Source organism: Hirundo rustica, chromosome 2 (genome assembly GCF_015227805.2).
Source record: "Hirundo rustica isolate bHirRus1 chromosome 2, bHirRus1.pri.v3, whole genome shotgun sequence".
Taxonomy (NCBI): domain Eukaryota; kingdom Metazoa; phylum Chordata; class Aves; order Passeriformes; family Hirundinidae; genus Hirundo; species Hirundo rustica.
The window spans coordinates 43,584,702-43,608,053 of NC_053451.1; the positions used below are offsets into that span (position 1 = coordinate 43,584,702).

General features: G+C 39.7%; 1 protein-coding gene across 2 annotated transcripts; it reads right to left on the minus strand.

Annotated features, from left to right (window-relative positions):
• Window positions 1-120: 120 nt before the first annotated feature.
• On the minus strand, window positions 121-23,304 carry LOC120765528 (protein NPAT). 2 transcript variants are annotated; one of them, XM_040090481.1, is made up of 18 exons: window positions 23,205-23,304; window positions 20,023-20,141; window positions 18,303-18,363; window positions 16,796-16,868; window positions 16,266-16,309; window positions 15,334-15,564; window positions 14,756-14,837; window positions 13,605-13,737; window positions 13,041-13,132; window positions 12,870-12,957; window positions 11,006-11,102; window positions 10,460-10,591; window positions 8,001-9,695; window positions 6,653-6,768; window positions 6,451-6,559; window positions 5,356-5,413; window positions 2,174-3,335; window positions 121-1,407 (listed from the first exon to the last, which is right to left on the minus strand). In XM_040090481.1, exons 1-18 carry the CDS (start codon window positions 23,239-23,241, stop codon window positions 1,330-1,332), a joined length of 4,407 nt encoding a protein of 1,468 aa, XP_039946415.1. In that variant the 5' UTR covers window positions 23,242-23,304; the 3' UTR covers window positions 121-1,329. The 2 variants fall into 2 exon arrangements, with proteins under 2 accessions (XP_039946415.1, XP_039946408.1); XM_040090474.2 differs by having other exon boundaries at window positions 14,756-14,840.
• Window positions 23,305-23,352: the final 48 nt, after the last annotated feature.

Consider the following 23,352-nt stretch of genomic DNA (forward strand, 5'->3'; position numbering starts at 1 on the left):
AGAACTCAGTGTTTAATATTGGACTCTTTGTCTTCAAAATCAACTGGCCAACAGGACTTTTCTATTCACTACCTGCGAAGCTGCTTATTGGACTTCAAAATATTAAGCAAAACACACAACTTGTTATTAAAACAAAAATATTTATTCAAGCTGTAAATGCTATGCAGTATTTAGTTATTGGATGGGTTTAATATAAACAGCTACTGCATAATCTTGGTTCCTTAGGAATCCTTTATTCTACCTGAAACATTGCCCTGTTGCTGTACAGATTTCTTACAAGAAAACTTGCAGGTTTTTTTTAAGACATCAACAATTTGAGAACAAAGGAAGAAATAAGAGTAGAGAAAATTCTGCAGCTTTGGAGCAAGGTGTGCTCATTCAGCAAAATGTAGGCTGAGCTCTTCCTGTACCCCTTTTAGAGTGTTTGTGTAAAAGCTATGACAACCTCTACGTTAAAACAGAAAAATGAGATGCAAATTTAGCCACATCTGGCTAAAACTGTAAGAGTTAAATAGTAGAACTCAGCAGTACAAATGAAAGGTGAGGGAATTGACTTTTGCATTAGAACACGCAGTAATTCTTGTTTAGCTGTTGCTTCAGTTGAAGTATTCATACTGAGGCATGACACCGCGCAGAAATCCATGAAAACAGCTTTTGCATTTGAATGACTTCCTATGTAGCAAATACTGTAAACAGAGGAGGCCTGTCCAAATTAAAGTTCTTGTCTGAACGACTGGCTGGGAAAAGCTTCACCAGATGAGAAACGCTTTTTGAGGTTTTATTGGCCTTATGTTTAGCTATTGGTATTTTTGTTATTTCATTCAAAGCCTTACAACACGGATTTGACAGTTACAAAACGAGAGAGTGAGCACAAGCCAGTTAGAGCTGAATATTTAAGTCCATTTCAGGTTCAACAGAACAGTGAGAAGTGGCCAAGGTAGCTGCCCCATCTTAGAGCGGTGAGTGACAAACACTGCCTTCTCACAGCCCGGCTGAGTGCTTCGGAGGGGTAAGTAGAGAAAGCAGCAGAACACAGACAACGTGGTCTAACGGGAAATGTACAATCTTTCTTCTGTGTCATTTATACAAATTTACAGTTTTGCAGTTTAAATGGCTCTATAATTATGCAAGTGCTTTTTCAAAAATAAACATATACCAACTCAATGATATTTACACTTTGCTACCTGCTTCAGAAACAGCATGACTTTGCTATAAAGTGAAACTTCAGTGCACTGAAAGTGCAACTTGCCCTTTAGAGTTAACTTCCCACACAAAACCTCAGCACCGCTCCACTGAGCTTCAGATGGCCCCACCTGAGCTTCTTTTTGTTCATTCATCATAATGCAAAGACAACAAGAACTTGTCCACATCCATTCCTGCTGGAAAAGAATTTGGGAGCTTCTTTTTCTGTAGGAGAGGAAAGTAACAACTGTGTTAAATACAAAGAACCTGGGGAAACGAAGAGCCTGCAAGCCTTCCTTTCTTCCTCATCCTTCCATCCACCTTGTAGCTGTTCCTGCACAAATCCGCCCCGGAACTCAGCCACTCTCCTGTGCCCTTCACATGTACTCCCCCTCTCCATGGAATGGAGCATTTTCCAGTCTAGGTGTTTCAGGAGCATGCTAAAACTAAGTATGGGAATTACAAAGTTATGCTCCTTTTTGGTTATTTACATTCATTTCCATTCATACATACATGTCATCCAAAGACACCTTTTTATGTCTCACACCTTGGCTATTTGCCCTTAAATCCTCAAGTCAAAGGCACAGTGCTGCACACTACAGAGACTGGGAGTATCACTCATGGAACTAAACGAAGATTCAAGAACAGCCTGAATTCCAGTAAGGCCTACTTTAAGTTTGGCTTAATTCCTACATTCCAACTAGAAACTTAGAATTTAGAAACTCATGATTTAGGAGAAATAATGTAATTGTCATCGGTGCCTATTTAGAGAGTTAGTAGGAGTTACTTGTGTGTATCTGAAGACTAAACCAATCTTAGGAAAGCTTAGTTCAGAGTACACTCAAGAGGCAAAGCTAGAAAAACTGGCTAATCTAAATAGGATGTCAGGGATTTGCACTAGCATCTCTGAACCATTCCATTACAAATATTATACATGAAGATACCTAATATACATTTAGAATTTTAATTAAAATAAGATGTTTGTACTTGCCTTGATTTTCTTTTTTTTTGATGGTGCTGGAGAGCTCTGAAGGTCTTTTCTATTTGCAGAACGAGAATTTCTCTCCCCCTCATTTAAGTCCTCCAGTTTCCTTTTCTTCATGGTGCTCCTCAAGGCCCTGAACTGCTGGGTGTTGTCCTTGAGGGGGGTGGCAGCGCTGGTCCTCGCGATGGCCGCCCGCGACAGGATCATGAGGGTGTGGGCAGCCATGCTGACGCTGTTCTCGCTGCCCGTCTCGCTGGCCGGGCTGCAGGCGGGCAGGTCTGGCGTGGCGGGGGGCACCATGATGCGCGGCGTGGCGCTGTCCTCGTTGAAGCGCCGGCAGGTCGGGGTCCGGACGCTGTCCGTTGTGTCGTCCGCGTGCCGGTCCCCAACCCCGGACGGCGTCCGGGGTACCGGCAGTTCTCCGTTTTCAGCTGTCTTTCCAGCGGGGCTTTGCCACTGGATGTCCTGCAGCATCTCCACGCACTGTTTGCTGAACGGGCTGGACAGGCCGAGGCCTTGGCTGGAAGCTTTAGCAGCTTCTCGCTTCGGCTCCTTGGAGGACAAGGGAACGGACGCCGAGGATTTGCCGTTGCCAGCCCCATTCGAGAGTGACCCCTGCTTCTTGTTCAGCTCTTGTACCGAAGGAACTGTCTTCTCGTTCCACGAGGCAACGCTTTGCTGGCCGTTTGAGAGTTTGGCAGTGTCCTGGTTCTTCTGCTTTTCATCAGTATCCCTTCGTAATTCATTTTCTTTGTTTGCTGTTGTCTTGTGGAAGGGATCTGATGAAAGCCCTGCAGTTGCCGCTTTCCGCTCTGGCTGAGGCTCCTTTGTGGATGTGCTTCTGTTGCTACCGACTTCTGGCCTACACAGAATTCTGGGCAATGTTTTTTCTTTGTCTCTCTTTGGTACCTGGGCCTTAGCAGAGGAGGATGCTGAGTCAACAGCAAATAAAGGGGTTTCATTTCTTTCCTTCTGGGATGAACTCTTAGTAGCCTGAATTTGAGTGTTTCCTCCTGGAATGGGTAGAACATTATCAAAGCAAAGCACTCTCCTGTGACTCTCACTTGGTTTTGAATTTGAGCTTGTGCTCTCTGCTGGTGCAACGGGTAAGTTCTCTTCCACTTTCCTTCCTGGTTCTGTGCTGGTAAGCTTGTCCCAATTTCCAGCCCTGAAAACCAGATGAAGACATTTCATTGACATGTCTATTCTTACTAGGCAACTTAATTTCAGCTGGCTGGAAGCCCCACCCATCCCTCAAGAAAGCTCTCTCCAGCCTAAATACAAGTATTTCATCAACACATAAAGACCAAGAGTAAGGAATGACAACTGCAGAAAGGTCAGAGAAGGCTTTCTTGGCAAAAAGATATGAAAGAGTCTGTACACTGAACAATCAGGCAGACTGGGGCTCTTCAGCCTAGAAAGAGATCACTGAGGGGAAATGCAACAGAGCTCTGTAAAGAAAGCCCACGAAAAGGAAACTATGTGCTGTACCTACCAGCAGAAAAACTAGGGGCACCAAATAACACTGGTATTAGGCTCAAAACACAACAAGGAAGTCTGGACACTGCATGTAACTAAATCTGGGAACTTTTTTACCTCGGGATTATTCGTGGATGCTGGTAGTTTACTTGACCTCAAAAAGAAACTGAGCACATTCATGACAGGACAATCCATCCCAGAGTATTACTTATGGCTCTGGAAGTCCTTGGAGCTGAAATTCCTAAGGCTGCCAGAATATTCTGGACAACGTAATCGCTTGCGTGCCTTGTACTTTTCCCTTTGCATTTGCTGTGCGTGACAAGATACTGAGCAGGACAAAAACTTCCAGTGGGCATCTGGACAACAATATCCAAACTCCCTGGGGTGTGGTCTCCACCTGACAATCAGCCCCATTTGTGTGAAAAAGCCACCACTGCACTGTGGAAGGAAGAATGCTTCTGCTCTGTCAGCTCATACCACTGTTGTGTCTGTGCCCTCTGCCTGGCACTTGCTGCATTTCCAAGAGAAGCTTTGGCATCATTCATCCGTGCCTGTAAGACTCTCTCCCTGCAGATAAGCCTCTATAATTTCTAAGAGGAAAAGTTAAGTGTTTGGGATGCTAACTTTGGTACCTTTGAAATTGTAGAAAAGGTCTGAGTGGTAGCATTTTGTTTTATTTCCATTAAGTTTGAGATGAGACAGAGGGTAGATAATAGAAATAAGAAATTACACCTCTTTGCAGGGAAGATTTTGCTCTCTTTGCAATGCAAAACATACATCTGGAGATCAATTAAAGTTAACAGAAAGCTGAATTATTGAAGTGGTATTATCCAAGATCTTGCTTCTGTGGTTTTTAAAAAATCAGTACTTTTTGCATGCATGTATTTGGTATAACTTCATATATGGTTGGGATTTTTTAATAAGTTTAATGTTCCTATTTTATCTCCACTTTTCCAGCATTTTAATTGAGTTCTAAATAGATAATTTTTTTTTAAGTATGTGCTATTTTTACAATAAAAGATCATTTCACCTCTAATACTCAAACTTCTGATCTCCTCCTATACTCTTTTGCTTGCTCCAACATCCCTTCTTTCAGAAGTCCATTAATGGCAAGGAGAGTTACTACTGCAGCCTTGCCTCCTTCTCTCATTTGCCCAACAGAACAGTAATACCTACCCCAATTAGAAATTATGTTCATCAATAGAGTTAGCATGCTGTTCTCCTGCCATCTTTACATTGAATTCTCACTTTTTAAATGACTAAGCAGAGTTCTAATCCACACAGCTAAAACACAGATGCAGAACCCAGTCTAATAAACTCTACAGGATTTGGGTCAGAGAATGGTAAAGGCAATGAGACAACACTACAAAAACATGGGTACCACTTATCTGAGAAGAAAAACCAAGGTTTTAGTCATTTATATCTCCCAGTAAATTTAACAGGGAATTCTAGCTTAGACTCCACTCAAACCATTTTAATGTAACAGTTGAGACAGGAGAAAATTAACACAGGAACACTGACAAGACAATTCTAGTACAGCCTGCACCAGTCCCAGCACACATCTGTATCAATACGCCTAGCAGACAGGGAGCAGGAAAGGGGGTACTGCTTATACCGCTACTAAAAAAAGCTCCTCTCCTCACCAACAGTGGATGAAGAAATTCACAAGAGGAAAAAGAAAGCAAGTTTCAATACCTAGCACTACTGACCTCTGTGTTCGAGGGTTTGCATGGTTCAAAGGCTCAGCTGCATTTGGTACCAGTTTTCCTGGAACAACAGATGGAAGTATTAATGAATGACAGGTACATAATTTCACAGGATAATAACATTTCACCTGACAGAGAACTGATGAAGAAAAACCCAGCAACAAACTGCAGTATTTTGTAAATTTAAACTTTACTAATTAGTAGACTAGCAAAGAACAAAGAAGCAGCTTGCTGTCTACACTTAGATAATACATAGCTCTGGCAGGACAAAACAAACTATCCTGAATTTAAAAATGCACAGCTGGGATTTCCAAGTAGAAGGAAATTAACACAGGGAACTCTCAGCTATCCATCAGCAAACCAGAATGCAAGCTACTATACAATCCTAGCTTTTATCTTGACTTGAAATTTCATTCTATTTTCATTTTTATGTGTAAGCCTACTCCTTTTTAAAAAGGCAGATAGGCTGAAGCACAGGTTGTCCTCATAACTCGATTTTTCTATTTTCAATTATTTTTCTTTACCCCTTTCCAACAGTGAGAAATGAACATAACTCCAGTCTTGTTACAATTAACTATTTAAAGAAGCAAGGTCTCAATGAAAAGAATATACAGAAGCATATGCCTGAAAGGGCAAAAGGAAAACAGATAGTAGAGTGCATTTTAATATAAACATGCGACACTTCTAATAAGTATTTTTCCTTAATACATTTTTACAACTGCTGAACTCTTCTACTATCCTCATTACTATTTGGCTTGGTTCCAATGCCAGCAGTAAACTACTTAAAACCAACGAGATGAAAAAAAACCAGAAACATAAAGAAAAGCAAACTTTAAAACTGCATGAGAGCCTTAAAACACTACATTTTGGAAATAAGCTTGATCACAAAACTGGAATTATGTTATATGCTGGAAGTTCTTTGTAAACTGAGCAAACAAGAGTCATTAACTGCAGGTGCAGACCTCTCTCAAGACAGCCCAGCAGTTGCCAGAAATAGAAGCAGAGATATTTAGAAAACTTTTTTTTTACTCATAACTAACTTGTCCTTAAAACCCTCTGCTTTTCTTCTGCCCCCTGTCAAGAATGCAAGGCAGGTACCTGTATTAGTCTTGTTTCTTGCTCCAGGAATCTTCTGTGATTTGGGAGGGATGGGAAGCTTTGGGACACTTCCATTGCACACTGGATTAGCCACAGGCATGTGAAGAACCTTGAACAAATCAAAATATTCTCTTACAATTTACCAAAGCACTTCTTATCACTCCAGCTTTAATTCTGAAAATCTTTATTTGTGATGTGCTACCTGGCAGGCAGGTGCTGAGAACGTATTTCCATTCTGTCCTACTACGGAGAGAGGTATCATTCCCACCATTCCTTGCAAAACTGGCTGCACTGGAGATGCAATTATAATGGCAGAACCTAAAAAATACCAAACTGTTAAGATTGTACAGAAACTAAAAATACTTCAATGCAAAGAAAAGCTTCAAGACAGGATTTCTTAATATTATGTGTGGTCAAAACCTGTGGCAAGAAAAACCCTGGATTTTCAGAAAAACTTCACTGTCCTTGCTATAGTTCACTACTAGAAAACAGGGTAAGGACCAGATTTATTTTCAGTTTATAAGGAATTATTTAGTTACAGTCTGTTTTCCTCTGTAAGATGTAGCTCAAAATAAAGCTTGAAGTATGATAAACTTATCTTAATGTTTAAATTAAAGTGATTTACAAAAACCAATAAAGGTAACATTAAATATCTTATTTAGCTGCCAGATATATGGGAATTACAAAACATGGAAACTATTCTAGCACATAAATTGAAAGTGGAAGAATATTTTCAAAAGTGAAAAGGAAAAAGCATTGAAGGTAACAGTTGCATAAACAAATCCTAATTACAGAAAAGGCTATTACCCTAAGACCTTGCAGGTACTGGTCTGTGATTGCACTGGCCTCTGACCTCAATGAAATGACTACACAGAGGAATTCAAAGGTTACTGCATATTCTTAGTTTTTGAAAGAAATCTAAATGTGGTTATTACAGTTGGTTTACAGCTGGTTTTTTATTTCAAAAAGCATTTTTTTTATTGCTGTAGTAACAAAAATGCTTGTACAGGATTTTAAGTCATGTAAAGAAATGTTATACTTTCATATTTACTTAAATGTACTTCTAATGCAGACTAGATTTTGAAAAATTAAACAAAACCAAGAAAGTGATTTGGAAAGGATTAGATACATCTACCCAGTTATCTACACAAAATACAGGTACCTGTAACACAAAGCATTCCACTTACAACAGGAAGCTTATTAAAGTAAAAACCTGTTTTATTTAGCCAAAGTAATGGAATCTGTCCCAGTGTAAACCAGAATATGCTTCCTACATCTAATGCTGCTAAAATTACATAATTTAAGTTTCTGAAATATGAGGGGTTTTTGTTTTTGTTTTACTCAAAGCAGCCTGATCAATGACTTCTCGTAGTTTTATTTCACTTTCACTAGCAACTAATACACTAAAAAAAAAGTAACTCATGGATATTTTCAAGTGGCAAACAGAACAGTTCAAAAGTTGTTTACTTCTAATGCACTTAGGGGAAAACCAAAAATAACAAAACTGTATAAACACCACGTTTTCAGTAATTTTCTAATAATGAGATTACCCTGTGGGAAGTTTGGGGAGACAGTCTGGTTTGCTGGAAATGCATTGCTGGATCTGGGAGGAGTCCGCAACTGTTGTACAGCTGGAGCTTGGGAAGCCAGTGGCATAGAACTGCCAGGCAATACAACTACATTTGATGGTGTTACAGCTGCACCCAAGGTTGCTGGATCAGTCATACAGGTGGCTATGTAAAGGTTGCTTGAATTCCCAAAAGCTGTGCTTGTGGCTGGCATCAACTGTATAAATCCCCCTTCGTTGGAAAGATGAGTTGAACCTGCAACTGAAAAACCAGTGCAGTCTTCACTCTGAGCGTTAACCGTAGTGACCACAGGATCCTTGGGTCTAAGCACAAGGAGATTCTGCTCTGCCAGAGCTGAGTCCACATTTTTTTCCGTGTCTTCTGAAGTCAGACATTTGGGCAGGCCTGCAGTTTTGGTTGGGGATTTGGCTGGAGATGACAATATTATGGTAGGCAAATTTTCTCCTGTGATGCTGGAAACAGCATTGTTTAACTCCGTGTCTGATGCAATAAACGGATCATCACTGATGATGATCTTGAGGGACATTATATTAGAAGGATCAACGTCCATTGGCTGACTACTAGAAGATACACTGCTTATACTTTTGGCCTCAATACCTGACTCATCTGTTGAGGACGCAGTTTCAGGGAGAGGAGAATGGCATATTTCAGAGGTAGTAAGATTGTTTTCAGTGGATACTACAGAAATGTCTGTACATGCATTATCACCAGAAGAGAAATATAAATTATCGGTGTCTACTTTTGTAGAAGACGAAGGTTCTTGCATCTCCCCTTGTGTACCCTCTGTGTTTGACAGTCCTGAAGGGAGGTTAAAATCTTTCTTACAAGGCTTATCAAGTGTATGCTGATCATTTGAGTAAGTTTTGTTAGAAGTATCAACAACTTCAAGCTGCAAGTCCGTTTTGTGAAGATCTGAGATGTCCATCGCAGATCCCGCAGCACAGTCTGCCTGCGTGCTCTGGTCCTGATGGTTGGAGGCGTGGCCGGAGCTCTCCTGTGAAACGCCAGGCAAGGCAGCGGGATCACTGGTTACAGTCTGCCCTTTTCCTGCATCTGCTGATGGGCTGGAAATGGGTGAGTTGCTTTTTCTCAGCGGCGCACTGTGGCCAGGGCTCCCATCAGAAGGGCTTCCAGGAAGTCTTTTTTCAGATAGCGATGTATCTGGTGATAATGGACATTTACTTCCGGAATCAGTTTTGTTTTCACCAGCTATAGTATCTTCTGCCACTGAAATCAAAGGAATCTGTGGAGTACCGGAATGACCATATTCTAAATTAGGACTACTTCGAGAACTGTGACCTGATGGGCCTTTTTCAATGTCCATAGCAGTCTCACTTTCAGATACCAACGCAGACGACTCTTTTGTAACGTAAGTGTCTGCACAGTGTTCGTTACATTTGCTATCAGAACTCGGTCTCTTGTTAGGTTCAGTCAAACCAGACACCGAGTCAAAAGCAATTTCAAGCTCCCTAATGTGTTCAGGGGTAATGGCGGTAAGTACTTCAGTCTGCTTCCCTGGTCCACAGTTTTCATGCAGCTGGTCACTGCCTGGATTTTTCTTAGCCATATCATCATCATTAATGCTGGTCTTCAAGGCACATGATGCTTCTCCTAACTGAAAGCCTTTACAGGGCAGTGGTTCTCTAGAATTATCACCTGTAAAAGAAAGAATAAACTAGTTCCATAATTATTAGAACAGATGGTCCTTTTAGAGCATTCTAGAAATAACTTTCTAATTCAATGGAAAACTGTTTCACATGAAACTAAGTGGGAATAATATTACTCATCCTTACATTCAAGTTGAGTGGAATATCTATATATAACATATCTACACTAGATAATCTGGAAAATCAGTTTGTACATTACTAATAAGTACACATGTAATATGTAATAGCTCAGGTCACTACATCAGATTTCCAGAAGCACAAAAATCATTTCATGATAAAAACCTCTTGGCTCTACTTCTCATATCCTTTCACTACATACTTGCTACTCATGGACTATTGTTAAGAATGGTTGAGACAGACTAATATCCCCTTTGTCCAGAGTTAGACTCTTTTCGTGTATTAACAGATACTTTACAGAATAGAGTTAAAAGATTAATATGGCTAGATAGAAAATATTCTCTTTACGTGTTCCACAATGGATACTGCAAAGTATCAATTTATTGATAGTCTGCTTGCATTAAGGAGCTTATCAAGTACAACTTTTAAGTACACTGATGGGACTACTGTTAAATTTAATAGATGGAAACTTATCAACAGACCAGGTATATCTGTATGTGCATGCAATGTAAATGTCCACATGGATATTACTAGTGAGAAAAAGAAAATTCTGAAATGTACAAATAGTCTGAAAATATTTTCATAATGAAAAGTTAACAGAGAAATCTTAAGAAGAAAAAAAACCCCAAAACCTACATCTGTTAGTTTCTTCTGTTCCTAAAGAACTTCCAAATGTTTCCAGGCTATCCTCACCCACCAGGATTTCGTTTTCTACTCCACTCCGACCAGAAACACCAGCAGGTAAGTTCTTGTTTACCTTGCTCTTTCCTATTTTCAAAATAAAGCAGGAAGAACGGTTAAATATGCCATTTTCCACATACACGTCATCACTATCTTTTAAATGAATTACAGTAAAAAGATCTCCTTATGGTTATTGTGAGGATACCCCTGAAAATTTTACAATAGCAAACAAGTATAAACTATCATCCTTCGGACCTAGAGAGTCTAAAATAACAGCAATAAAACAATCACTGAGTCAGCACAAACCCAGAATATCAGCCTCAGGAAAATGTTGTACTTCATAGCTATGTATAGATGTATCTAAGAATCTAATTCTGTATTAAGGCGTACCAGTGCCACTTCCCTTGCAAGAGGCCTGCTGAACTCCTTAGCTTTGTCAAGCAATGCTTGGGAAAGCTCATCATTTACAGTAACAGTACAGCTGAGTACAATGTAGCCTACCATATTCAAACCAGTCAAACAGAGCCTGGAAAGCTGGATCTGATTCTGTCTGTTCCAGAATGTCCTGGATAGCTTCTTCTGACATGTGAATTTCACCCTGAGAAAAGACACAATATACAGAACTGTTAGACAGTTACTTCCGTAACTTAAAAGGAAAAACAGACAAGAATTGTTTTCTTTTCAGTTTGTTTTTAGTTCTACTACTTCTGCTCAGCACAGAAACGAAGACTAATGCTGGGTACATTTCTGCCACAAATTTAATGTCTGCTAAAAAAATCTTAGTGATTGAATGCGAACAGCAGCAGTATTTTACAATCTTGCCAATATGCTACAACTGAAATTTAAGAAATAACATTCTCCAAAACCCAAACGTGTCTGTCAGACATTACCCCCACCATTCTCCACAAAATGGCCAGCACTAACCAAAAATGAGGACTAAATCTCGGGCTACACTGGAAGCTTATGCATGTGGTATGGATGCTGTGAGTCTCTACAAGCAAACAACTGGTAAAAACAATCCCCAAATTAATCCTGATTTCTTAGATTTGAATATATAATGTATCTAGAAGCCAACACTAAGCAAATGGAAGTTTTATTTCATATACCCATCACATGTTCTATAATACAGTGTATTATAATTAATATTGTAATACTAATTCTTTGTGGAAAGCATTTGGAAAGCACATCTACATGGAACAGTGCTCTAAGGTTCCTGATTCAAGCTGCCTTGTTCTGTGGCAGCCCACCAATAAAAAAGAGTATCTACTACATACTCAAGTGATTAAATACAAAGTTTTTCCTGCCATTCTGGAGACCCTCTAAGCACCCTCTAACCTTTGATATGGTGGTTTTAAGGGTGGATATTCCATGTTATATCCTTCATTTTGTCTCAGCAACTCAAATCAAACCAAGAAGAATGGAAAACAGCTTTTTAGCCCTGTATTTTGACAACTAACCTAAAATCACCAAGCAACAGAAGTACATTTGTAAACCAGACTACTCCACTTCATAAACAGGGAACTGCCTCTACTCTCCTGTCTTTTTCATGAGGGCTGTGAAGATTGTAATTTCCTTCATTAAAAGTCCTTTATAATTCTGTGATGGCCGGCTTGAGGCTTATAGAAGAATGGAGAACATTATTTTTAGTTTGTAGAAGCAGAACGCGCATCTCCTCCAAAAGCAAGAAAATACTAAATTCCAAGAAAAAGCATCATTATTTGGCTCCAAAATTAATTTCTTTTGCTACACTAAATGATCCATGCTTATCTTGGAGCAAATCACAAAATCCAATCAGATTCAATGTTATTTGGAGACAGCAAGGTATTTTAAATTCTTTCTTTTTCTCTAAGGATATAGATTAGATCCCCAGTCAGAAACTGGTAGCCAATTACTGCTACAAAAGATTGAGTGAGAAGCAGACAGCTGATGCCTGGGACAGTTTTTAAATCCAGTCTGTGTGAGGTTACCAGCTAATTGCTGCCAAAAGCAATCCCACTCCCTTGGCTTCGACGCTGCTGCCTCCTGCCTGTGCTGCCTTGGACAGGCACTGGGAATGAATTCAGAATGCTAAACTGGCACAAAATGAGCTCCTGCAGAACACCAGTGTCCTGCCAGCTCAGCTCCTCGAACCTGCCCAGCACCACACAAGGTCAGAGCTCACACCTCCGCAAGAGATGCTGGGGAGCTGCCCCTGCAGAGGGGAGCATCAGAGAGGCTCAGCTGCACTGGCAAACAGAAACAAAAAGAAAGGACAGGAAGAGGAGACAATATCCTCAGATATCAGAGGTTCAGCATAGTTCCCATTACTGATCATTCTCACATGCCTGGTGTTAAAAACAACGTGAACAGTGTAATCTACACCTACCTGAAGTCCGAGGATTTCATCAATTGAAGTCTCCTGTTCTGTGGGACCACTGTCTGCCTGTTTAGGGGCCTGAGCAACACTGCCATCACTGCAACACGCATGTCATTAGTTCAAAACTCAAAAATAAATCAAATAAGAATACATATGAAGTTTAGAGGTTCCTTTTATTACCTCCCCAGGATTTTGTTAATGTTTTCAGCGAGCTTCTCCTGAAGAGATTTGTTACTCAAGATTTTTTCTCGGGCATTTTCAATAACCAGTTGCTGGAAAACAGAAGTGGTCAGGTTTTTATCTTTAACATCACTAGAAAAGGAGCATGAATTTCTCACTGACCGGTAAATAATAATTTTAAAAAATCAATTCCAAGAGAGAAGACTTTTATAACAAGAGTCATCTGTGCTACAAAAATCAACACAAAACATTCCTGTACTTCCTTCTACTCTCCTAGAAGTACAGCGAGGCTTATTGTGCCTTCTGCTTTCCATTCTCTAAAGAATGACTGTGTTCTGACACAGGTGCGTTAGCAAAGCAAATAAACCACGAAAAACAAATCTCTACACAGCCACATCAACTTTATGAATTTAGTACACACAAGAGCTAGTCCAAATGCAAACCAATACACTTATCTTCTAAAGGTAATTTCTGTAAAAACCAAGATGAACATGTTCAAGACTAGTTCCCTTGAGTTTCAATTTGTTTCTTAAATGTAAATACCTTCTGTAGGCATATACTCACTGGGAAGTTACCATCAATTAATTCTTCTAGGGGCTCATTTTCTTTTTCTGTTACTGCTTCCTCTGAGTCTTGAGAACTTCTAGTTGCTGGAAGAGGTCCAGATGTTGCGATACTTTTCCTCTTCTGAGATTCACTGAAACGTTCCAGGAAATTTATGACGTAGTTAATGAGAAAATTGCAAATAGTAGACCTAATGGTGAGTAAATCAAGTGCTTCTCTTCCTTCTTAGCAAACAAAAGATCTTAATCACCAGAAAATTAACTGCATATTGAAAACGCCGTAAAAGCTGGTACCTGCTCTTATGCATCTGTTGTGTCTGCCTTTACAGAAGTTATAAATTTAGAGATTGTAGGTAAACAGCCTCATGGCAAACCGAATTCCATGCCCACTATTCAGCATTTACAGTCCCTCCACTCCAACTTACTTTAACTGTTGGTACCAGTTAATGGAGCCTAATTAATTGCAACTCAAAATCAGATTTGGGCATTACCACTGAAAACAAAGACCTCTCAAGGAGCACTTTTATTCAAAGAAAACCAATGTTAGGTTCTGTAAGAATTTAGATGATAAAATAGAAAATGTATAAATAGGAAATGTAATGTTGTTATAGGAGACAGTGTAGGCTCTTCTGAAAACATCTATCAGCAGTGGCACTAAAATTACTTACATAAAAAAAAATCAAGAGAGATTAGGAAAGACTTGGGAAAAAACGGACATTTGAATCAGAGAATAAAAAAATACAAAACTAGTGAGAGAGAAGTTTTTCACACAATTTCCAGTGCAAACATTAATATTTTTCTGACAAAATTTACTCAATTCAATAGTTTTGACAAGTTAAATGCACATTTTTATCGACATTAAGAATTTTCATAATGGAAAAGGACATTTTGGAAGAAATACCAGGTCTCAGCTCCGAGATTATTTGCCTATGTCAATTACTGGAGTAAAGACAGAGTGTACACAAAGAAGCATGAGTAGCCTCCTATCAGGTTACTGTTAGGCTCTTGGACTTTCCTTTCCTTTGTGGAACATCAAGCACAGCTCTCCTTCAGCAGATCTTACACCTGAAACCCTCCAGCACTGAAGAAAATTTATACTGAAGATTAGGACACAAAAAAACCACTCAAAACCAAACCCACATCCCTGATTACCTTTTTCGCCTTCCCGGAGAAAGCAAGTTTGAATGAAGCTTTTGCTCTTGTGATGTTGGAACTTGAATGTGTATGAGACCTCCTGCTTTATAGGGGGAAACAAACAAAAAAAAGAAGTCATGATGCCAATACCTTTTCCAGTAACACTATTAAAGCACTACAAGATCTATGCGCTACTTACTATGTTCCAATCAATTCCTGGAAAGTCATACAAAGTAATTTGGTACTATCATGGAAACGAGGACCAATCCTTTTAAACATATCTTGAAACAGACATCCACTTAATGTGGACCATCCCTATCGGATGAAACAAGTTATTTGGCTGAGTGAGAGCACACAACAGAATAACCACAAATTAATGCACTTCTGATCTCTGAACTCACATTGCAAGAGCCACCTCTCTTATGGGCACTTATTTTTTTTAATCACCTGAATCAGTCTGGAGAGCTGGGGAACAAAGCAAGAATTTTCTGGAACTTTTTGATGGAAGATGATTAGCCTTGATTTTAGAATACTTCTATGGATAGCTATAGATTTTTCACAGAAAAAAAAAAGGTTTAAAAATTTTTGCAACTTACTGTTGATCTTATTTTCTGGAGTTTGTGATGGGTTCAAAAACGGTGTATTCAGTCTTGTCTGTGGAATGCTTTGATTTATTGTTGGCCTATGAATTACTTGAGGAGGTACAACAGAAGAGGAATTCTGTGCCCCTGGCTGATGGGCTATTGACAACAGTCCTGAGTTTGCAGAAGCTGACTGCTGAAGCATTCTCTGCCTTTTCATTTCTACAATTCCACTTCTTGTACGCGCTGGAAATAAAGACAAGACGAAAATATATGATAAAGGAATTCTAAAAGACTACTGATATTCACACAAAATCTGTTTAAAAAAGATGTAAACAACAGAACACCACCCAATCCAGTGAATCTCAAACCTGGGAACAATCACTATCTTTATCTCCCACCCTCTTTTCTTATACAGTAAAAATGCTACAGAGAAAAACTTATTTTTAAGTAAACCAATTTTTCTTTGTTGATAGTTCATTTTCAGCTTTTGTAATGAAAGAAACAACTCTAGTTACAACAAGTACATTTTTGTATTTTGATTGGATGTTTGTATACATAACAAATGCTACAGGACTGTCATATGTTTTTATGTTCCCCTTCTACAAAAATCCAACTGCATTATAATTAGACTCTCTATGTTTTTAGTCCATCTACAAGCCACAAATTAAGTCAGCAGTTTCTGGCGCGAAGCAGCAGTTTGTGAACCATGTAAACTTCCAAAGTCTTTTTTCGGCAGAGGAAATGCTACAATAGAGAATTTAAGCCCCTAGCAAAAAGCTCAGCTTTTCCTATTTTCCTTTCCTCATCATTACAGTAATCCACAGACCACACTGAAGACAACAGACCTGCATTACTGATGGCTGCAGAAGGCTCCTATTTTTTGCCAAAACAGATAATTTCAACATAAAACCTACTGATCCCACGGAATTGACTCAGTTACTTACTCCTCTGATTAGAAGAAAATCTGAAATCTGAATTCTGCATGCTCCTAAAAAATAAAGCAAGCAACATAAATTAATGGAGCACAATGGAAGCACTCAGCTACTCAGTGTAACAGTATCTATCACGTGGTTAATGTCAGTCTGGTCCTACACCACACATTCCTTCAGAAAAATCCATTGATTGCTACTTTTATTCTTCCCAACAACAGTCACAGATCCTTCAAGTGAAGCTTGCTGTTTCATTTTTGATGGAGCAACCACAAAGTTATCAGATTCTAAATGAGTCATAGTTTGCTGTTTTATTACAGGAAGGCCACATGCTCATGCTAATGCCCTCCTTATCTGCTAGCCCCACCTTAAAATCTTCAAATGTCTGCTCAACTATCAACTCTCACATAGCCATCTTCTTCACTGTCTCTCAGAGGAAACAGACAGCTAAACCATTCTCATACAATAATATTGCGAGATGGTCAACACAGGGACTCACTCTTAAGAGTGAAATATTACTTTTCTTCATTTCCAAACTACATTACCTGATCTGAGAAAGTGTATAGTCTAATTTCTTCCACAGAGATGACATCATTGCTGGAACTTCATTTGTTGTTTCTAAAATGAACAATAAAAATAAATTGATGCCCAAAACTGATATATGCTGAGAAAAAAGTAAAATCACAAGCAAAGTAACTATTATGGAGTGTTTCAGACCTCATCTAACTTTAGGTGCCTAGTTGCTATTCTACTAATTAAAGCGCCCTAACTGCTAATTTAAAGAATTTTGATTGATACGGATGCAGTTCTGGTTTAGAAGCCTTGATGAAACTGAATTAATGACTATAATTCTCAGTGTAATTTGCACACGGTGTTGACTCCTCAGCAAATATGTGCTAACCTAACCCATGCTAACCCCCCCCAACCCACTTTTGGAAATGGTATTCATACACCCAAGACACTTCTGTGCCTTTGAAAATTATAACCTGGCAGACAGGCCTTTAAAAGTAATAGCTTATTTTATGGTATTACCCAAACAGATAAAAACATTTGGTCTTTTTGAAGCACGGAACATTAAAACTGTGATGGAAAAGGCAAGTAAACAGCACAATTTACTAAGTTGTTCAAGATGCCAAGTACAAAGCACTTTAAAGGAAGTATGTCTCCGTCTTAGTTACCATTTCTGTCAAACCTAGTGTGAACGGAAAAATTCAGAAATGTTCCATATATAATTTTTAAAACCAAGCACCATTAAAATATGATCATACAATAGATATCAAAAACGTGTAAGATTTGGCAACATTCAGAAGCTCGATAACTGCTTTCAAAACCAGCAGAGGCTCTAACTCCGTCTACAGACATAAAGTAGTTCTGAAACTATTTCAGTTAGTATTAAAAACGAGGTAAGAAATATTTCATACCATAGGACTCCTCCTGACCATTTCATGGAATCATAGAATAACTTAGGTTGGAAAGGATCCGTAAGGATCACTGAGCCCAACGCCCTGCTCCTCACTGGGCTACCTAACTCTAAACCATGTGACTAAAAGCCTTGTCCAGACTCTCCTTGAACTGACAGGGCTCAGTGCCATGAGCACTTCCCTGGGCAGCCTGTTCAGTGCCTGACCACCCTCTCAGTGAAGAACCTCTTCCTAAGGTCCAAAGTGAACTTTTCTGACACAGCATTCCATTTTCTCACATTCTCTTGCTGGTCACCAGAGAGATAAGCACCTCCCCCTCCTATTGATAGTATTAACAATAAAGGGTATACTTTTACAAGCATAAAACCATACATTTTGCACGTTTTATTGTATCTCTATGCTTTTGAGATATAAAAATGCTCACATTTGAAGTCAAAATATATGCTGGCATATGCAAATTAAGATAATCAATTACTTGTCATCACTAAAAGTAGTGGCTGTTGGCTGTGTAATATGGTAACCTTCAAACTGTAGCCTAAACGGGGGATTATTCTAAGACCATATACCACTTTCTCAAGGAGTTCACAACAGATAAGTAAAAATAAAACAACAACTCATTCTGAAGGCTTACCTTTTGTTTTCATGGCTACGTATTCATTAAGAATAGTTGTCAAGTTTTTTCCACACAGCGACTGGAAAAAAAAAAAAACAACTGATCTTAGAATCTTCACTAATAACTTCTACTTCACCTGCTGTATCACTCCATATTTAAGGAATTCTTTAGCAGTCTGCACCATGCTGACCCTCAGCACAAGGGACTGTATGTGGCAGAGAGCAATGGAACATTGGAACATGGAAATCAGTGGAACAAAATCCTATTATGTACCCAAAGCGTGAAGGATTCCATCTCAAGGCACAACACTGGTAGTTAGCACTGTCTGACCTTCACTCACCTGTTTTATTATGGAATAAAACCATGAACATTTGATGATGAACAGCTGTAACACACTAATGAGTATGTATCATGCTGGAAAACAATATGCACTAATATGCAAACATGAAGGAACCTCTGTCTCAAGGAAAATTTTTAGCAGTCACATAGAATTAACCTTCTTATCACGTTTACTTGTCCTGTTATTTTAGGTGACACAAAGACAACTGAGATTTTAAAGTTATCACTATCATCTGCTGTACCCTCCTGTTTTGTTTCTTAGTGGGAACTCTACATGACAAATACAGCCCTTTTTTGCAAATATTTCAGCTGCAGTAAGAATTTCATCTTAGTTATTATGATATCACTTTTATATGAATAATAGGAAAAACATTTCTACTGAGGAGAGAATGATTATAAGAAAGCTTTGTTAATCTGGACAATCTATTTACATTTGGGTTTTCTAATTTTTGCTGGCCACAGCTTGGTTCTGAACTCCCTATGACCAAAGTACAGATGACTAAACATGTGTAAATAAAATAAATTCAACCGTTTGTTTTGAATGGGGGCATCAAGAAAGTGCACTTTCGATCTCAGGAAAGAGTTCCGTGAATTTTGAATACTGTGGACAAAATCCCAGACCATGAAATTAACCAATGAAATGACCATGAAATTATATAATTTCCAGATAATACACCTAATATACCAGAAGAATGAAACAGAGAACACAAAGAGGCCTCACACATAAACACTAAAAGTTTGATCCACAGCAATACCGAAACCCTGTAATTTGCACAGTATACTAAAAATTCCATTTTGTATATTTGTTAAAAATGCAAACTATCTAATTATGCTCTAGCTCAACACACATACCTACAGATGTGGCTACACACTATTTATGGACACCCAGAATTCCACCTTTCACCCAGGACAATGGGTGTCAGATAATACTGAACAGAAAGGAGACTGAACACAGTTTTCGTCAATAAAATTTGGTAGACTTAGATAAATCTGGGGTGTCTTACCTAAATATTTACAATGTACCTGAAATGGAACATTATTGGCTGCCATGTTTAGAATAGGAAAGTGATCTTCAGTAAATTACAAAAGCAGCCCTGAAATCCATAAAACCCTTGTGACAACACCCTTCTGTAAATCAACCTCAAAGCTGTAAGGCAGACTAAGCATCATATGCCAAAACCAATTTGCGTATTTCACGCTTAAATGTTTCTTAGTAAGATTAAATACGAGAAACCAAATAACTGCTATATATCACAAGATGGAAAAAAACAAGAAACAAATCAAATATCAAACATTTTAAGCAGCATTTGAGAATTAATTGTTATGTTGAGAAATCCCCAATATTGTTTTCCATGGATGCAAGACAGTGTAACTTTCTGCTTTGCAAATACAAACTCACCAGCAAGCAGGCTGGAATAAAACCATCTTCTGTACAGTGCTCTGCATATTCTTTCAAATCTGAGCTTTCCAGAATAAACTGATGGCAGGTAGCTTGAAGATTTTCCTGTTGCAAATAGCCTGAAACAAAACAAAAAAGCAGAAAATTTTGCTATTTCATTACTTCTGTTCAATAGGTATCAAAGCTGCATGCAGTGTTGGAATAATCAGATAAAAATTTCTATGTAAGAGAAGGGAAATGACGATATTTTGACAAAACGTATGTTCCTACCAGATATTTAACCGATTCCTACCAGATTCAGAAGAGCAAAAAATACAGATTGGAATTACACTGTATTTACAAAGTATTCAAGAGTGGAAGTGAGGCAATATGAACAAATTTTGGTTTATCTTTAGTACAGACAAGAAAATAAAAGTTCTTGGCTCAGAAGGCTGACAAACGAACCCTTCACCCTATTTGATACTCCAGTGGAAACCTAGGATACTTTGTTAATAAAATGCATTGCTATGTAAGAGTATTCTCCACACACTGTATGGTTTCAAAATAGGTAAAACTTGTACAGCTGCTGCAACAGTGGATAAGATTTATTAAAAATATTGGCATTGTACAAAAATTAATAATGGAAAAAGGTTTCTTTTCCTTCTCCCTTACAGGAGGGGGTTTAGGACAGATGTACTAGATGCAAATTGTGCTCTCCACACCCTAAGACTCAGTAGTTACCATCACAGAAAATGTACTGGCAAAGTTTTCTTTTCCAAAATTCCATTCATCGTCAAATATGTTCTGCTTTAATTAAACTTTTTAACCCTGCTTTAATCTCCAAACACCTTAAACACTAAAAGGTAGAAAGAGACCAATCTGAATGAAGGATTCTAGAACAAAGAACCACGAGGAAAATGTTTCTTCTTTCTTGCTCTTAGCAGAGCTTAGCATGGAATGTTTGAAAGATAAGAAAAAACATGTGCCTAGTTATAAATGCAGAATATACATACATCTATTTCAATGGACCCCCAAAATGGTCCAGCTCAGTTCACGAATGCCTGCAGAAATATATGCCCCTTAAGACTGAATGAAAACAAGTATCTTTCAGCAGATCTGAGTATTAGCTGAAGAAAACAAATCGTATTTCCAACACACAAGCCCTTGTTCATGCCTTCAACAAGGAGGCAAACTTGAAAGTTAAACACAGCCTGGGAATAACCCCTGTGAATTTTATCACAATGTACGAGCAGGCCTGACAGAAAACATTAGCGGTGCCTGTGGAAAGGAATATTCAATTTAATTTTTCAAATACATTTTCCTAGAAAAGTCCCAAGCCACAGGTGGCTGAAAGTGTATTTCTGGTAAACACCATTACATCTCACTGTTGTCCAGGCTGGAAGATGGGGTATTAGGCTTGGTGGAGCTCTGATCTGTGCTGGTATGACTGCTCTTAAAGCCAAGCTTACCTGAACACTTACTCAGAAAGTTTTTCTTTCTTGAACCTACTACTGCAGTATCACAGAGGATGACTGAATGCTTGTGTACAGGCACATTTTACACACACCAATTTCCGGGTAATAAAGCATTCCAAAGGCTAAAATGCCTGTGCAGCTGACCCAAAGTTCTTGTGCACTCACTGTATAATGACATACGAGTACGTGGTCCCTAAGGTGGCTAAAATCAAATTAAAGGCACAAAAGGTGATGTATGTTTTAACATATGGAAATAATTCAATATTTTGCTCTACCTTAAGAAATGTCCAACTCACAGTACACATTCACTCTACCTATTAGGAAAAGAGAAATGTTCGTATGCATTTTCCTGTGCACAAATTCAGCTTATCATTTTAGTTTTGTTTCTTTAACAAATACTCATCAGCACCAGAAAGATTTGGGCGGGGCCTTGGGGGAGAAAGACGGAGGAGCTGCACTGGGAAGTCTGTTTACCCACTGAAATTCAGAGATGCCTCACAGAGAAGGAATCCCTGTCAGGGAACAGAAAAGTTTACAAGGAATATCCTCTTCTACAACCTTAGGTTGCTCAGAGGTTTTCCAAACGTGATGCATGCTCCACGCCATAACAAACACAAGAGAGGATGGCTCATTCTCTCGTACAGGATGTTGCCAAGATTGTGTACCACGTTTGCAAGTCTCTGGTAAGCACACAAGAAAAGCATTCTACCTGGAAACTTGTAACTGCACCGATCTTGTTTGGAAGAGTGCAGGGAGATTTCAACTCTTCTTTTACAGTCCATGGAGTTTCTAGAAATCCTGCTACTTCACAATAATAAAAAAACTGCATCTCTTCCTAGCCTTTTTTCTCAAGACAGTAGCAAGTAACATTTTAGGTAGTATTTAAAAATAAGTTGTGCTGAGGGATCACGGAAGAAGAGATTCAGCTTTAATGGCTTTGGATTTAAAAAACTGTGAACAACTGAAAACTGAATCTCACAGGGCAGGCTGCCAGGAAATCTTGGCAACCTGTGCCAGAAGGTACTTACGTGTGGGACTGAAATATGTGGGTCATATTTTTGCTTACCGTCGGTTTGCTCTCACCTTTGGCAGGATCCAAATAATCCAAAGTATAAAAGTCAATTAGAAAATTCACTGTCTGCAGCCAATGTCCTGTACACACCCACGCTGCGCTTTCCACAGACTCTGATCACGCCTGAACTTTTAGTGCACCCTCAAAAGGTGAGCGAAACACGGCCGGGGGGGGGAAAAAAAAAAAAAAAAAAAAAAATCTGACCCTTAACGCAGCCTTCCCTGGGATTTCGGATCATCCATGAACTCCTCCTGTAACCAGGCACTGTCTAAGCACCGCTCAGCAGCTCTCAGTCCGCAGGTGGGCACCGGAGACCACCACACGTTTCCTCGCACTGGTGAAGACCCCGAGCCCAAGGCACGGCCGGGGAGCGGCCTGGCTCCTCAGGACCCGAATCCCTCAGGAGCTGCGCTCGCTCCCCGACAGAGGCCGGGCGGACGGCGGCGGGGACCAGCCCAGGGGCTGCCCGGTATAAGCCCCGGCAGTGACAATCGCAGCCCGGGGGGACCAAGAGACGCTGCCGAGGGTCAAGGGCGAAGCCGGCTCTGCGTCCCGCCGCGCCTCGGGCGGCTGACAATGCCCGGCAGAGCCCTCCCGGCGCGGCCGGTGGTCCGCGCCTCACCCACGCATCCCTCCGTCCCTCCCGGCTCACTCACCCAGCACCAGCCGGGCCACATCGGACGGCAGCAGCATGGCCCGAGGCGGAGCGGGGCACGGGCGGGGGCAGCTCCCCGAGCGCAGCCGGCCGCCCCGCCACCCAGGCGAAGGCGCGGAAACTCCGCCAGGCGGCACCGCGCCCGGCCC

Bases quoted from the DNA above. Each gene is read 5' to 3' on its own strand.
- LOC120765528 (XM_040090474.2), bottom strand. From the start codon at position 23,241: ATGCTGCTGCCGTCCGATGTGGCCCGGCTGGTGCTGG. The intron at 18,364-20,022 runs GTGAGTTTGTAT...TTTTTTTTCCAG, and splicing joins TTATTCCAGCCTGCTTGCTG to TCGCTGTGTGGAAAAAACTT. The intron at 16,869-18,302 runs GTAAGCCTTCAG...TGTTCATTTTAG, and splicing joins CGTAGCCATGAAAACAAAAG to AAACAACAAATGAAGTTCCA.